The 17,121-nt window shown below is 57.8% G+C and overlaps 1 protein-coding gene across 2 annotated transcripts in view; it reads left to right on the plus strand.

Annotated features, from left to right (window-relative positions):
* Positions 1-4,485, plus strand: part of TTLL5 (tubulin tyrosine ligase like 5) — a 44,235-nt gene extending 39,750 nt beyond the window's left edge. Inside the window, exons 21-29 of one of the 2 annotated variants that reach the window (XM_073638097.1) lie at positions 675-748; positions 818-924; positions 996-1,043; positions 1,113-1,367; positions 1,454-1,620; positions 3,601-3,686; positions 3,854-3,944; positions 4,016-4,107; positions 4,184-4,485. In XM_073638097.1, coding sequence (XP_073494198.1) covers positions 675-748; positions 818-924; positions 996-1,043; positions 1,113-1,367; positions 1,454-1,620; positions 3,601-3,686; positions 3,854-3,944; positions 4,016-4,107; positions 4,184-4,400 — 1,137 coding nt within the window. In that variant the 3' untranslated portion in view covers positions 4,401-4,485. The remainder of the gene's footprint in view (positions 1-674; positions 749-817; positions 925-995; positions 1,044-1,112; positions 1,368-1,453; positions 1,621-3,600; positions 3,687-3,853; positions 3,945-4,015; positions 4,108-4,183) is intronic. The other variant, XM_073638098.1, reaches the window with a different exon arrangement.
* The last annotated feature ends 12,636 nt before the right edge of the window (positions 4,486-17,121 follow it).

The raw sequence follows: 17,121 nt of genomic DNA on the forward strand, positions 1-17,121 counted from the left end.
GGCTCCCTCCTGTGACTCCCGTCATCTGAAGATCAGTGGCGGCTCCCTCCTGTGACTCCCGTCATCTGAAGATCAGTGGCGGCTCCCTCCTGTGACTCCCTTCATCTGCAGATCAGTGGCGGCTTCCTCCTGTGACTCCCTTCATCTGCAGATCAGTGGCGGCTCCCTCGTGTGACTCCCTTCATCTGCAGATCAGTGGCAGCTCCCTCCTGTGACTCCCTTCATCTGTAGATCAGTGGTGGCTTCCTCGTATAAGTCATCTGTAGATCAGTGGCGGCTCCCTCCTGTGACTTCCGTCATCTGAAGATGGGTGGCGGCTCCCTCCTGTGACTCCCTTCATCTGCAGATCAGTGGCAGCTCCCTCGTGACTCCCATCTGCAGATCAGTGGTGGCTTCCTCTTGTGACTTCCGTCATCTGCACATCAGTGTCGGCTCCCCCCTGTTAATCCTATCCTTTGCAGATCAGCGGTGACTCCCATCTGTTACTCCCGTCATCTGAAGATCGTGACGGCTCTCTCCTGTGACTCCCATCATCTGCAGATCAGTGGCTTCTCCCTTCTGTGATTGCCATATTTCCACCACTTTTTCTTGGAGCTGCAATGTCAATGTTTAGGGCTGCACGTGATGATCTCCTGCCTGTCACATTATGTAACTTTCACACACTGTTTTCCCAGGAGACGCATGGGCTCAGTGGGGAGGATTTGGGCGTGAATCTGCCGGATTTTCAGGTCTTTCTGGTGGAGGCTAGGTAAGACATCTAATATCAAATCGCTGGCCCTTCCCTGTCTGACAGCTGAGCCTCTCCTGTCTGTTTTAGTGAACGTCAGCTGGAAGAAGTTCTGACATTTTACACCCACAAGAATAAATCTGCCAGCGTTTTCCTGGGGGGCTCCCCTTGTGTGGAGACTGAAGGTCCACAGGCAGGTGAGTGACCGTACCGGGCAAGTGGTTGAGACGTGTCCCCTTGCTGACATCTCATTGTGTGTCCTCTTCAGATTTGCAGAGAGCCCGCGGGGACCCAGGATCATGTGCGCCACAGGAAGGTCAGTGTTTCAGGACATCTCCTCCCTCTCTGTCCTCCCTTCCTTCTGATTGTCTTTTCCTGTCCACAGTCTTGCCGCCATCTTCAGATTCTCGCACTGTCTGCTCATCATCGGAGGCTGGTGCAGCACTTGGAGTCACATCCTCCAATCACAGGTCACGTCTTCCGTCCGCCTGGAGCCTTCTGCAGCCTCCTTCCTCCTTGGCACAGTCTGCCACTGGGGGGCCGCGCCCTCAGTCCTGCCGGCTGGGATTATTCTCCTCCTTCCAAAGTGCTGCTCAGATCTACAGTCAGCGCCTGAGCCGTGCGGGCTCCACCTGGACCGGTACTCGCCGCTGCACCGTCCTCGTGTTATGCCTCCAGCCTAAGGTTTCCCTGCTCACTTCTGCTATTTTGTATCCCTGTAATTAGCCATTTTGCAGCCACATGTCCTCAGGACTCGAAGCCGCTCTGCGGGGGCAGTGAGAGAGCCGGAAGACCCCTATCATGTGGGAGCGGTGACTGCGTCATTGCAGCGTCTGGCGGAGAGGCGAGCGAGTCCCTCCAACGCCAGTCACCGGAAACAGCTGACTCAACAGGTACGGCGAGCAGCCGACACTCCATAAGGGGCACAGTCCTCCCCGGTGAGGATGGGGCTGAGGCACAGTCCTCCCCGGGGAGGATGGGGCTGAGGCACAGTCCTCCCCGGGGAGGATGGGGCTGAGGCACAGTCCTCCCCGGGGAGGATGGGGCTGAGGCACAGTCCTCCCCGGGGAGGATGGGGCTGAGGCACAGTCCTCCCCGGGGAGGATGGGGCTGAGGCACAGTCCTCCCCGGGGAGGATGGGGCTGAGGCACAGTCCTCCCCGGGGAGGATGGGGCTGAGGCACAGTCCTCCCCGGGGGGAGTGCTGGTCTCCTCTGCAGATTTAATTCTTCCTCTGCCATGTTATCATGTAGACACTGATTTCCTATGCAATTCCGTGAAGTGCTCCTCTGGGCAATGTGATCTGCAAACAGAGGTAGAGGACGGAAACTCTAGTGCCCCCTAATGGATGTAGCAATCCTAACACTCCATGTCAACCCTTTAACAAGCTTTGCCATATGACTTAGGATAGAAGAGGCTATGTGCCTATTACATGGTCCATATGTCTACTTCCTCTGACAGAGGCCTCTCACCAAGCCCGATCACACCTCCTGCTTTGCACTGATGAGGGGCAAACACTCTGAAACACTTGTCTGCAAATAGAGGCCCAATTCATCAAAGCTTTACATCAGAATTCTGGTGTAAAAACCTTAGAAAAATGCACTTCTGTGGAAGGCTGGATAAAGCCACTATGGACTTTTAGGATGGTTACATCCAGTAGGTGTCGCTAGAGGTCCTGTCCTCTTCCTCTCTGGACAGGATACTTGGCTATTGAGCGTGGGGCAGGTTGCAGCTTCCCCCGAGAGCAGAGGGGTAGCTAGGGGTTTGTTTCGGGGGGACAAAACTTCTGAGTGGGCCCCTAACCATGTAACCCTGATTACACAAACGCCTCATCCTGCTGATCCCAATACTGATCCACTGCTGCCATATGTGTCCCTATTACTGCACCTACTGTGCACCCTCTAATTTTCCTCCTACTGAAGCCCTAGATTCCCCTTTCATTGCATTCTTAAAGTATATGGCCCTATTGTACCCCACCCCTCAACTGCCCCGGAAAAGTATAGTGACCCCAACACAGTATGATCCCCCAATTGTGACCCCCACACAGCCCTCCATGCAGTATAATGGGCCTACATACAATATAATGGCCCCCACACAGCATGATGGACCCAACACAAACCTTCACACTGTATAATTGCTTGCATATAGTTTAAAGGCCCCCGCATAGTCCTCCATACAGTATAATGCACCCCCATAGCCCATTCAGTATAATGCCCCCTATAATCCATTCATTATAATGCTCCTCCATATAGTATAATGCACCCCCAGAGCCCATTCAGTATAATGCACCCTATAGCCTATATAGTGTAATGTACCCCCATATAGTAAAATGCACCCTATAGCACATTCAGTATAATTCACCCCATAGTACTCAGTACAGTTTTATGGCCACCACAATGTTCTAAAAAAATAGTAAAGTATAATACTCACCTCTCCTCCTCATTCCCCGCTGATCCGGTCGCCGCAGCTTGTGTTCTGAGCGTCGCACATCTCAGCTTAGAGGACGCCACTTAGTCAATGCGCTGAGCCTTCAGGCGCCGAGGAAGAATGATGTGGGAGAAAGCATCAGCTGACACTCCATCGTTTTCAACTGTATCGACAGATGCCGATACAGTTGAACTTGTGGGGGCCCCCTGAGCTCACAGGCCCCATAGCAGCAGTGCAGGGAGATCGTGTCTCCCTGCACTGCCCCAGAGTTTAACTGTATTGGCGCACACTGATACAGTTAAAAGTAGCGTAGCTCCGGGTGGGCCCCTCAGAGCGTGGGGCCCGGGGCGGCTGCACCTTTTGCCCCCCCCCCCCGTAGCTACGCTACTGCTGGATGGCACTTCTGTACGTACAGGGTCCGTGTATAATGCTCGCTCTCCTCCTCAGCTGTCCCACATGAACATCAGCAGCAGCACTCTCTCCAGAGCAGAACTCCGCCTCACAAGAGCTGTTCACATGGAGGAGAGGCACAGGTGAGTGACAGCTGCGGATGACGGCTGGTGCCGACCCCTGACCCCGTCAGCCGGGCTCGTCTGGGGCCACACATCACAAACGTTTCATCACCATCCTTCATCAGTCATCTTTAGCCAGCACCAAGAGCAGTGCACACGGCATAAACTTCTCCCATTGTGTTGTGCAGCACGGGGACTAACTGTGACGGTGCAGCTCTCCCCTCCACCTGCAGCAGCGCCACCACCATCTCATCAGAGCGGAGTCACAACCTGGAGGAGGTGAGTCCAGCTCCGGTGCCATTCATTGAGACTTCCTTGTCCATGTGCCACCTTTCACCTGTCCTTCTCAGCCTCCAGACATCCAACATGGCCGCCTTGAGCCAGCTCCGCCTACTACTCTGATGGGAGGAGCCAGAAAGCTGTGTACCCCCCGTCCAGTGCGGTATGTATAACCATGTGTCTGTGCTGAGGGAGGTGCATACTGACACCCATGTGACCAATGCCCATTTCTCCTGTAGGGTGGTGGTGTCAGACAGACAGAAGAACCCTGGTGCTGTCCTTGGTGTGGACCCCGGAGCTGCAGTCCTCCATAGCGGGCGGACCTCAGTCACAAGCATCGCACATGCAGCCCTTTCCGACGGGACCCAGATTGTGTTTGCCAGATCCAGACCCCCAGTCCCTCCCCCCAGGGGGCCCAGTGCAGTGCAGAAGAGAAGGGTGGTCTGCCCAACATGACGACCACTGCACACCCCTCCCCCCGCTGTGTACAGAGTTTAGATTTATTTTTATATTTTTAATTTGCACAAGAGAAAAAAAATCTAATGAATGTGACGTCCTGTAGTTATTGCTTTTGGGTGGGGTAGGGCCCGGCCTCTAATGTACAGGAGCCTCCAGCAGTGAGGCACAGGGCAGAGGCCCCATCACAGCCTCAGCTCCATAGTCCAGTACCACGTCAAGAAGAAATGTCACCAATACCACAATGCTCTGCTGCGCGACGATTAACCTGCAAAAGAGCTGATGGTTGCTGGGGTCAAAGCCGGATGTGAGCGCTGCAGCGGGGGAGAATCTGTGTGTGTGTATTACAGCAGCCGCGATGTGACGGGGCAGGCCCAAGAGCGCTGGTGAAAGAAGACTGAGCGAGGCCGCTGATGGAGGAAGGTCGAGAGCGCTGATGAAAGAAGACTGAGCGAGGGAGGAGAAAGGCGGGCAGGCCCAAGAGCGCTGGTGGAAGAAGACTGAGCTAGGGCGCTGATGGAGGAAGGCCGAGAGCGCTGATGAAAGAAGACTGAGCGAGAGCGCTGGTGGAAGAAGACTGAGCGAGGGAAGAGAAAAGCGGGGCAGGCCCAAGAGTACTGGTGGAAGAAGACTGAGCAAGTGTGCTGACGGAGGAAGGTGGGACAGGGCCGAGTACCCTGGAGGGAGAAGACTGAACGAAGGAGGAGGAAGGCGGGCAGGGGCGAGAGCATTGGTGAAAGAAAACTGAGCGAGGGCGCTGGCGGAGGAAGGCCAAGAGCGTTGCTAAAAGAAGACTGAGCTAGAGAGGAGGAAGGAAGGGCAGAGGCGAGAGTGCTGGTGGAAGAAGACTAAGCAAGGGCGTCAACGGAGGAAGGCGGGGCAGGCCTGAGTGCACTAGTGGAAGAAGACTGAGCGAGGGAGGAGGAAGGCGGGGTAAGCCCGAGAGTGCTGGTGGAAGAAGACTGAGCAAGGTGCCGACAGAGGAAGGCAGGGCCGAGTGCACTAGTGGAAGAAGACTGAGTGAGGGCGGCGGAAAGCAGGGCAGGGTCAAGAGTGCTGGTGGAAGAAGATTGAGCGAGGAAGGAGGAAGGCGGGGTAAGCCCGAGAGCGCTGGTGGAAGAAGACTGAGCAAGGGCGCCGACTGAGGAAGGCAGGGCCGAGTGCACTAGTGGAAGAAGACTGAGCGAGGATGGAAGAAGACTGAGTGAGGGCTGTGGAAAGCAGGGCTGGGTCAAGAGTGCTGGTGGAAGAAAACTGAGCGAGGGCGCTGGCGAAGGAAGGCCGAGAGAGTTAGTGGAAGAAGAGTGAGTGAGGGAGGAGGAAGGCGGGACAGGGCAAAGAGCGACGGTGGAGGAAGGGGTTGCACAACCAAGGGAATCAGCAGAGGAAGGCGAAGTGGGGCAGGGCAAGAGCAATGGTGGAGATAGGTGGTGCGGGGCCAAGAGCACCAGCAGAGGAAGACAAAGCAAGGCGGGGAGCGGCAGCAGAGGAAGACTAAGCGGGCAGGGCCGAGGTTGCCCCTGAGCCTACAACGTTGCTTGGCAAGACCAACAGCACCCATGGAGTACGATTCTTCAAGACAGGGCTGAGAGAGCCCTTCTCCTTGGCCAACTTCGTTATCCTCAGCAAGTATCTTTGCTCTGTGTCCTGCGGACAATGAAACTGAGCAGAGAGCTATAGCGCTTGTTGAGGATGATGGCCTCCCCACCGCCCCCCCCATAAGTGCCGCACCTGCACAGTAATTCTGGAACATTAATCAAGAGAGGTTATTGCTCTGGACACCATTAATGAAGACTATTTGAGGTAATCAATGGTCGCTAGAACTGTGCCATTCAGTCCTCCGGCCTCTTGTCTCTTTCAGTTCAGACATCCTAGTGACCACTGCATGATCATTCTGTTAGACCGAAAGTAACTATGCAAGGCCTCCCATAGCAACCGCAGGATCTGTATAACTTCCTCCCATAGCAACGGCAGGATCTGTATAACAGCCTCTCATAGCAACGGCAGGATCTGTATAACAGCCTCCCTTAGAAACCGCAGGGTCTGTATAACAGCCTCTCGTAGCAACCGCAGGATCTGTATAACAGCCTCCCATAGCAACCGCAGGATCTGTATAACAGCCTCCCATAGCAACCGCAGGATCTGTATAACAGCCTCTCGTAGCAACCGCAGGATCTGTATAACAGCCTCCCATAGCAACCGCAGGATCTGTATAACAGCCTCCCATAGCAACCGCAGGATCTGCATAACAGCCTTCCATAGCAACCGCAGGATCTGTATAACAGCCTCTCATAGCAATGGCAGGATCTGTTTAAAAACCTCCCATAGCAACCGCAGGATCTGTAGTATGATCTTCCATAGTAACCGCAGGTTCTGTAGAATAGTGTTACATAGCAACTGTAGGATCTGAGAGCTGGCTCCCATAGCAACCGCAGGATCTGTATAATGGCCTCCCATAGCAACTGCTGGATCTATAGAACGGCCTTCCATAGCAACTGCTGGATCTGTAGAACGGTCTTCCAAAGCAATCATAGGACCTGTAAAGGAGCCTCCCATAGCAATGGCATGATCTGTATAATGGCATCCCATAGCAACTGCAAGATCTGTAGCGCAGCCTACTGTCAGGAAGAGGCTGCTGCGCTCCAGGCGGCTCATTAAGACCAGTCACATGACCTAGAGGTTGCGGAGCTTAAAAGGGTATTCTCATCTCCAAGATCCTATCCCAATATGTAGTAGGTGTAAAAATAACACGTGCAGGCTTTGCAGGACATTTGGTATCCATAGTTACGACCACGGATATAATGACAGTGAGTTAGCTAGTTGCTGGTGGTTATAACCATGGATACCTAAGGTCCTGCGACACCTGCACATGAGGAAAGAGACACCGCGAATCAGAAAAACTATCCTACATTTCTAATTGGAGGTATTTGCTAATATTATTATTATTATTATTACTACACCTACTACATATTGGGATAGGATCTTGGAGATGGGAATGCCCCTTTAAGTTGCTTCTAATCAGCAATTTTTTAGTTGCAAAATTTCCTTTTTTGATTTTTCCAGGTTTAATAACAATCCGAAATAATACCAGTAATATGAACGGTGAGGGGGAGTGAGTACATGTAAAACATGCCGAAGTGGCACAAAATGGGCACCAAACTGGCACCGAAGGGCGTTATGGAGAGGGTGGCGTGAGGAGGGCCGCTGCTCTCACACCGCCGTGGGGTCTCACGCTGCTCTCACACCGCCGTGGGGTCTCACACCGCCGTGGGGTCTCGCGCTGCTCTCACACCGCCGTGGGGTCTCGCGCTGCTCTCACACCGCCGTGGGGTCTCACGCTTCTTACACCTCCATGGGGTCTCACACCACTGTGGGGTGTCACGCTGCTCTCACACCGCCGTGGGGTCTCACGCTGCTTACACCTCAGTGGGGTCTCACACCGCTGTGGGGTGTCACGCTGCTCTCACACCGCTGTGGGGTCTCACACCGCCGTGGGGTCTCGCGCTGCTCTCACACCGCCGTGGGGTCTCGCGCTGCTCACACACCGCCGTGGGGTCTCGCGCTGCTCTCACACTGCCGTGGGGTCTCGCGCTGCTCTCACACCGCCGTGGGGTCTCACGCTGCTCTCACACCGCCGTGGGGTCTCGCACTGCTCTCACACTGCCGTGGGGTCTCGCGCTGCTCTAACACAGCCGTGGGGTCTCACGCTGCTTACACCTCCGTGGGGTCTCACACCGCCGTGAGGTCTCACGCTGCTCACACCGCTGTGGGGTCTCACACCACCGTTGGGTCTCACGCTGCTCTCACACCACCGTGGGGTCTCACACCACCGTGGGGACTCACGCTGCTCTCACACCGCCGTGGGGTCTCACACCGCCGTGGGGTCTCACGCTGCTTACACCTCCGTGGGGTCTCACACCGCCGTGGGGTCTCACGCTGCTTACACCTCCGTGGGGTCTCACACCGCCGTGGGGTCTCGCGCTGCTCTCACACCGCTGTGGGGTCTCACACCACCGTGGGGTCTCGCGCTGCTCTGACACCACCGTGGGGTCTCACGCTGCCCTCACACCGCCGTGGGGTCTCACACCGCCGTGGGGTCTCACACCGCCGTGGGGTCTCACGCTGCTTTCACACCGCCGTTGAGTCTCACACCGCCGTGGGTCTCACGCTGCTCTCACACCGCCGTGGGGTCTCGCGCTGCTCTCACACCACCGTGGGGTCTCGCACTGCTCTCACACCGCCGTGGGGTCTCGCGCTGCTCTCACACCGCCGTGGGGTCTCGTGCTGCTCTAACACCGCCGTGGGGTCTCGTGCTGCTCTCACACCGCCGTGGGGTCTTGCGCTGCTCTCACACTGCCGTGGGGTCTCGCGCTGCTCTCACACCGCCGTGGGGTCTCGCGCTGCTCTCACACTGCCGTGGGGTCTCACGCTGCTTACACCTCCGTGGAGTCTCACACCGCTGTGGGTTTCTGCTCTCCCACCGCTGTGGGGTCTCACACCACTGTGGGGTCTCACGCTGCTCTCACACCGCCGTGGGGTCTCGCGCTGCTCTCACATCGCCGTGGGGTCTCGCACTGCTCTCACACCGCCGTGGGGTCTCGCGCTGCTCTCACACCGCCGTGGGGTCTCGCGCTGCTCTCACATCGCCGTGGGGTCTCGCGCTGCTCTCACACTGCCGTGGGGTCTCGCGCTGCTCTCACACTGCCGTGGGGTCTCACGCTGCTCTCACACCGCCGTGGGGTCTCGCACTGCTCTCACACTGCCGTGGGGTCTCGCGCTGCTCTAACACAGCCGTGGGGTCTCACGCTGCTTACACCTCCGTGGGGTCTCACACCGCCGTGAGGTCTCACGCTGCTCACACCGCTGTGGGGTCTCACACCACCGTTGGGTCTCACGCTGCTCTCACACCGCCGTGGGGTCTCACACCACCGTGGGGACTCACGCTGCTCTCACACCGCCGTGGGGTCTCACACCGCCGTGGGGTCTCACGCTGCTTACACCTCCGTGGGGTCTCACACCGCCGTGGGGTCTCACGCTGCTTACACCTCCGTGGGGTCTCACACCGCCGTGGGGTCTCGCGCTGCTCTCACACCACCGTGGGGTCTCACACCACCGTGGGGTCTCGCGCTGCTCTGACACCACCGTGGGGTCTCACGCTGCTCTCACACCGCCGTGGGGTCTCACGCTGCTCTCACACCGCCGTGGAGTCTCACACCGCCGTGGGGTCTCGCGCTGCTCTCACACCGCCGTGGGTCTCACGCTGCTCTCACACCGCCGTGGGGTCTCGCGCTGCTCTCACACCGCCGTGGGGTCTCGCGCTGCTCTCACACCGCCGTGGGGTCTCGCGCTGCTCTCACACCGCCGTGGGGTCTCGCGCTGCTCTCACACCGCCGTGGGGTCTCGCGCTGCTCTCATACCGCCGTGGGGTCTCGCGCTGCTCTCACACCGCCGTGGGGTCTCGCGCTGCTCTCACACCGCCGTGGGGTCTCGCGCTGCTCTCACACCGCCGTGGGGTCTCGCGCTGCTCTCACACTGTCGTGGGGTCTCGCGCTGCTCTCACACTGTCGTGGGGTCTCACGCTGCTTACACCTCCGTGGAGTCTCACACCGCTGTGGGTTTCTGCTCTCCCACCGCTGTGGGGTCTCACACCACTGTGGGGTCTCACGCTGCTCTCACACCGCCGTGGGGTCTCACGCTGCTCTCACACCGCCGTGGGGTCTCGCGCTGCTCTCACACCGCCGTGGGGTCTCGCGCTGCTCTCACATCGCCGTGGGGTCTCATGCTGCTCTCACATCGCCGTGGGGTCTCACGCTGCTTACACCTCCGTGGGGTCTCACACCGCCGTGGGGTCTCACGCTGCTCTCACACCGCTGTGGGGTCTCACACCACCGTGGGGTCTCACGCTGCTCTCACACTGCCGTGGGGTCTCACACCGCCGTGGGGTCTCACGCTGCTTAGACCTCCGTGGGGTCTCACACTGCCGTGGGGTCTCACGCTGCTTACACCTCCGTGGGGTCTCACACCGCCGTGGGGTCTCTCACTGCTCTCACACCGCTGTGGGGTCTCACGCTGCTCTCAAACCGCTGTGTGGTCTCACACCGCCGTGGGGTCTCGCGCTGCTCTCACACCGCCATGGGGTCTCACGCTGCTTACACCTCCGTGGGGTCTCACACCGCTGTGGGGTGTCACGCTGCTTTCCCACCGCCGTGGGGTCTCACACCACCGTGGGGTCTCACGCTGCTCTCACACCGCTGTGGGGTCTCACACCACCATGGGGTCTCACGCTGCTCTCACACCGCTGTGGGGTCTCACACCGCCGTGGGGTCTCGCGCTGCTCTCACACCGCCGTGGGGTCTCACGCTGCTCTCACACTGCCGTGGGGTCTCACACCGCCGTGGGGTCTCACACTGCTTTCACACCGCCGTGGGGTCTCACACTGCTCTCACACCGCTGTGGGGTCTCCCACCGCCGTGGGGTCTCACGCTGCTCTCACACCGCCGTGTGGTCTCACACCGCCGTGGGGTCTCGCGCTGCTCTCACACCGCCGTGGGTCTCACGCTGCTCTCACACCGCCGTGGGGTCTCGCGCTGCTCTCACACTGCCGTGGGGTCTCGCGCTGCTCTCACCGCCGTGGGGTCTCGCGCTGCTCTCACACCGCCGTGGGGTCTCGCGCTGCTCTCACACCGCCGTGGGGTCTCGCACTGCTCTCACACCGCCGTGGGTCTCACGCTGCTCTCACACCGCCGTGGGGTCTCGCGCTGCTCTCACACTGCCGTGGGGTCTCGCGCTGCTCTCACCGCCGTGGGGTCTCGCGCTGCTCTCACACCGCCGTGGGGTCTCGCGCTGCTCTCACACCGCCGTGGGGTCTCGCACTGCTCTCACACCGCCGTGGGGTCTCGCGCTGCTCTCACACCGCCGTGGGGTCTCGCGCTGCTCTCACACCGCCGTGGGGTCTCAAGCCGCTGTGGGGTGTCACGCTGCTCTCCCACCGCTGTGGAGTCTCACACCGCCGTAGGGTCTCGCGCTGCTCTCACACCGCCGTGGGGTCTCGCGCTGCTCTCACACCGCCGTGGGGTCTCCCACCGCCGTGGGGTCTCACGCTGCTCTCACACCGCCGTGTGGTCTCACACCGCCGTGGGGTCTCGCGCTGCTCTCACACCGCCGTGGGTCTCACGCTGCTCTCACACCGCCGTGGGGTCTCGCGCTGCTCTCACACTGCCGTGGGGTCTCGCGCTGCTCTCACCGCCGTGGGGTCTCGCGCTGCTCTCACACCGCCGTGGGGTCTCGCGCTGCTCTCACACCGCCGTGGGGTCTCGCACTGCTCTCACACCGCCGTGGGTCTCACGCTGCTCTCACACCGCCGTGGGGTCTCGCGCTGCTCTCACACTGCCGTGGGGTCTCGCGCTGCTCTCACCGCCGTGGGGTCTCGCGCTGCTCTCACACCGCCGTGGGGTCTCGCGCTGCTCTCACACCGCCGTGGGGTCTCGCACTGCTCTCACACCGCCGTGGGGTCTCGCGCTGCTCTCACACCGCCGTGGGATCTCGCGCTGCTCTCACACCGCCGTGGGGTCTCAAGCCGCTGTGGGGTGTCACGCTGCTCTCCCACCGCTGTGGAGTCTCACACCGCCGTAGGGTCTCGCGCTGCTCTCACACCGCCGTGGGGTCTCGCGCTGCTCTCACATCGCTGTGGGGTCTCGCGCTGCTCTCACACCGCCGTGGGGTCTCGCGCTGCTCTCACACCGCCGTGGGCTCTCAAGCCACTGTGGGGTGTCATGCTGCTCTCCCACCGCTGTGGAGTCTCACACCGCCGTGGGGTCTCGCGCTGCTCTCACACCGCCGTGGAGTCTCGCGCTGCTCTCACATCGCCGTGGAGTCTCGCGCTGCTCTCACATCGCCGTGGGGTCTCGCGCTGCTCTCACATCGCCGTGGGGTCTCGCGCTGCTCTCACATCGCCGTGGGGTCTCGCGCTGCTCTCACATCGCCGTGGGATCTCGCGCTGCTCTCACATCGCCGTGGGGTCTCACGCTGCTTACACCTCCGTGGGGTCTCACGCTGCTCTCACACCGCTGTGGGGTCTCACACCACCGTGGGGTCTCATGCTGCTCTCAAACCGCCGTGCGGTCTCACACCGCCGTGGGGTCTCACGCTGCTTACACCTCCGTAGGGTCTCACACCGCCGTGGGGTCTCACGCTGCTTACACCTCCTTGGGGTCTCACACCGCCGTGGAGGCTCACGCTGCTCTCACACCGCTGTGGGGTCTCACACCGCTGTGGGGTCTCACACCGCCGTGGGGTCTCACGCTGCTCTCACACCGCCATGGGGTCTCACGCTGCTTACACCTCCGTGGGGTCTCACACCGCTGTGGGGTGTCACGCTGCTTACACCTCCGTGGGGTCTCACACCGCCATGGGGTCTCACGCTGCTCTCACACTGCCGTGGGGTCTCACGCTGCTTACACCTCCGTGGGGTCTCCCACCGCCGTGGGGTCTCACACCACCGTGGGGTCTCATGCTGCTCTCACACCGCCGTGGGGTCTCGCGCTGCTCTCACACCGCCATGGGGTCTCGCGCTGCTCTCACACCGCCGTGGGGTCTCGCGCTGCTCTCACACCGCCGTGGGGTCTCGCGCTGCTCTCACACCGCCGTGGGGTCTCGCGCTGCTCTCACACCGCCGTGGGGTCTCGCGCTGCTCTCACACCGCCGTGGGGTCTCGCGCTGCTCTCACACCGCCGTGGGGTCTCGCGCTGCTCTCACACCGCCGTGGGGTCTCATGCTGCTTACACCTCCGTGGGGTCTCACACCACCGTGGGGTCTCACGCTGCTCTCACACCGCCGTGGGGTCTCACACCACCGTGGGGTCTCACGCTGCTCTCAAACCGCCATGGGGTCACACACCGCCGTGGGGTCTCACGCTGCTTACACCTCCATGGGGTCTCACACCGCCGTGGGGTCTCACGCTGCTTACACCTCCGTGGGGTCTCACACCGCCGTGGGGTCTCACGCTGCTCTCACACCGCTGTGGGGTCTCACACCGCCGTGGGGTCTCACGCTGCTCTCACACTGCCGTGGGGTCTCACACCGCCGAGGGGTCTCACGCTGCTCTCACATCTCTGTGGGGTCTCACACTGGTCTCACACCGACGTGGGGTCTCGCGCTGCTCTCACACCGCCGTGGGGTCTCGCGCTGCTCTCACACCGCCGTGGGGTCTCGCGCTGCTCTCACACCGCCGTGGGGTCTCGCGTTGCTCTCACACCGCCGTGGGGTCTCGCGCTGCTCTCACACCGCCGTGGGGTCTCGCGCTGCTCTCACACCGCCGTGGGGTCTCGCGCTGCTCTCACACCGCCGTGGGGTCTCGCGCTTCTCTCACACCGCCGTGGGGTCTCGCGCTGCTCTCACACTGCCGTGGGGTCTCACACCGCCGTGGGGTCTCACGCTGCTCTCACTTCTCTGTGGGGTCTCACACCACCGTGGGGTCTCGCGCTGCTCTCACACTGCCGTGGGGTCTCATACCGCCGTGGGGTCTCACGCTGCTCTCACTTCTCTGTGGGGTCTCACACCACCGTGGGGTCTCGCACTGCTCTCACACCGCCGTGGGGTCTCGCGCTGCTCTCACACCGCCGTGGGGTCTCGCACTGCTCTCACACCGCCGTGGGGTCTCGCGCTGCTCTCACACCGCCGTGGGGTCTCGCGCTGCTCTCACACCGCCGTGGGGTCTCACGCTGCTCTCACACCGCCGTGGGGTCTCACGCTGCTCTCACACCGCCGTGGGGTCTCACACCGCTGTGGGGTGTCACACTGCTCTCACACCGCCGTGGGGTGTCACGCTGCTCTCACACCGCCGTGGGGTCTCACGCTGCTCTCACACCACCGTGGGGTCTCGCGCTGCTCTCACACCGCCGTGGGGTCTCGCGCTGCTCTCACACCGCCGTGGGGTCTCGCACTGCTCTCACACCGCCGTGGGGTCTCGCGCTGCTCTCACACCGCCGTGGGGTCTCGCGCTGCTCTCACACCGCCGTGGGGTCTCACGCTGCTCTCACACCGCCGTGGGGTCTCACGCTGCTCTCACACCGCCGTGGGGTCTCACACCGCTGTGGGGTGTCACACTGCTCTCACACCGCCGTGGGGTGTCACGCTGCTCTCACACCGCCGTGGGGTCTCACGCTGCTCTCACACCGCCGTGGGGTCTCACGCTGCTCTCACACCGCTGTGGGGTCTCACGCTGCTCTCACACCGCCGCTACTCTGGAGTGGATGTCCCTTGTCACAGCAGATTGCTTCAGGCCGGAGAGGTTACCAGTCAGAACAGCTTCAAAGTTGACAAATGGCAGCGATGTACTGACATGAAGAAGTCAATGACGAGATATGGTAAACGTTGGGATTACTTCATTATTGCTGGGGTTCCACCATCAGTCACTGGGGTCCCACCATCAGAAAGAAGGGGGGGAAGATATATGTAGACCAAAGTGATCACCTCAAACTATTTTATTTATTAATTAATACCAAACAACAACAACAACAAACCACAAAAAGAATCTTTAAAAACATTTAACCCCTTAAGGACGTTGCCAATTATGTCTTTAATGACCCGGCCAAATTTTACAATTCTGACCACTGTCAGACCACTGATTCTGAGATTGTTTTTTCGTGACATATTGTACTTCATGATAGTGGTAACATTTCTTCGATATCACTTGTGTTTATTTGTTAAAAAAACAGAAATTTCGCGAAAATTTTGCAATTTTCAAACTTTGAATTTTTGTGCCCTTAAATCAGAGCGATATGTCACACAAAATAGTTAATAAATAAAATTTCCCACATGTCTACTTTACATCAGCACAAAACATTTTTTTTGTTCGGAAGTTATAAGGGGTAAAAGTTGACCAGCGATTTCTCATTTTCCAACAAAATTTACAAAACCATTTTTTTAGGGACCACATCACATTTGAAGTCACTTTGAGGAGCCTTTATGACAGAAAATACCTAAAAGTGACACCATTCTAAAAACTGCACCCCTCAAGGTGCTCAAAACCACATTCAAGAAGTTTATTAACCCTTCAGGTGCTTCACAGGAACTGAAGCAACATGGAAGGAAAAAAATTAACATTTAACTTTTTTTTCACAAAATGTTTACTTCAGACCCAATTTTTTTTATTATCACAAGGGTAACGAGAGAAAATGGACCATAAAATTTGTTGCGCAATCCCTCCTGAGTAAGCCGATATCCCATATGTGGGGGAAAACCACTGTTTGGACGCACTGCAGGGCTCGGAAGGGAAGGAGCACCATTTGACTTTTTGAATGAAAAATTTGATTGAATAATTAGCGGACACCATGTCGCATTTGGAGAGCCCCTGATGTGCCTAAACAGTGGAACCCCCCCACAAGTGACACTATTTTGGAAACTAAACCCCTCAGGGAACTTATATAGATGTGTAGTGAGCACCATGAACCACCAGGTGTTTTACAGAAGTTTATAACGTAGAGCCATGAAATTAAGAAATCAAATTTTGTTCCACAAAAATGTACTTTTAGCCCCAATTTGTTTATTTTCACAAGGGTAAGAGGAGAAAATGGACGCCTAAATTTGTTGTGCAATTGCTCTTGAGTACAGACATACTCTATATGTAGGGGGAAACTTTTGTTTGGGCGCACAGCTGGGCTTGGGAAGGAAGGAGTGACGTTTGGAACACAGACTTTGATGGAATGGTCTGCGGGTGTCATGTCGCGTTTGGAGAGCCCCTGATGTGCCTAAACCCCCTCCCAAGTGACCCCATTTTGGAAATTACACCCCTCAAGTATTGTATCCAGGGGTATAATGAGCATTTTGAACCCACAGGTACTACACAGAATTTGATAACATTAGGTCGTCATACTGAAAATTTTCATTTTTTCACGAAAATGTAGCTTTAGCCCCAAATTTATAATTTTTGTAATGTATAATAGAATTAAATGGACCCCATAATTTGTTATGCTATTTCTCCCGAATGCGATGATGCCCCATATGTCGTCAGAAATTCCTGTTAGGCCACATGTCAGGGCTGAGAAGGAAGGAGCACTATTTGGCTTTTGGAGCATAGATTTTGGTAGAATAGTTTGTGGGCGACATTTGCGGAGCCCCTAAGGTGCCAGAACAGCAGAAAAACCCCAAAAGTGACCCCATTGTAGAAATTATACATCTCAATGAATTCAGCTACTGCTGCAGTGACTATTCTGTAACATCCACGCCAGGCTTTATCCTGGAGAATTCCAAATATATCAGTATAGTGCCCATACATTGTGCCCCCATACATTTCTCCTGCTGACACACACCCTGTAAATTAAGTGCTCTCCCCGCTAGAATAATCCCAAACATGTGGCCGCTTACTGCGATTTAGGCACAGTGGGGCTCAGAAGGAGGTGGCATTTAGATTTGGGAGCACAGAATTCACTGGATTTTATTTGAGGGGGCAGGAGCCATGTCGCTTTTCTAGAATCTTTGTTCTACCAATAACGTGGGACCCCCTGTACTCCCAGTGACAGATGACGGACCTGGGGGGCTGGTTTTGTGTGGGATAAATTAGGGGTTTTATTGGTAACATTTTGGGGTACATAATTTTCAATTCCTTCCAGAATAAGATTGGATCGCCAGTCTACGCTGAGCAATTACGACCGGGTTTCCGTGTAAATCCCACAAAAATGCGATTCAGACGAAACCCCCAACGGAACCACCCACCACAGAGAGG

The sequence above is a fragment of the Phyllobates terribilis genome, unplaced genomic scaffold (genome assembly GCF_046119375.1).
Source record: "Phyllobates terribilis strain yellow unplaced genomic scaffold, ASM4611937v1 Scaffold_7__3_contigs__length_470593459, whole genome shotgun sequence".
NCBI lineage: Eukaryota > Metazoa > Chordata > Amphibia > Anura > Dendrobatidae > Phyllobates > Phyllobates terribilis.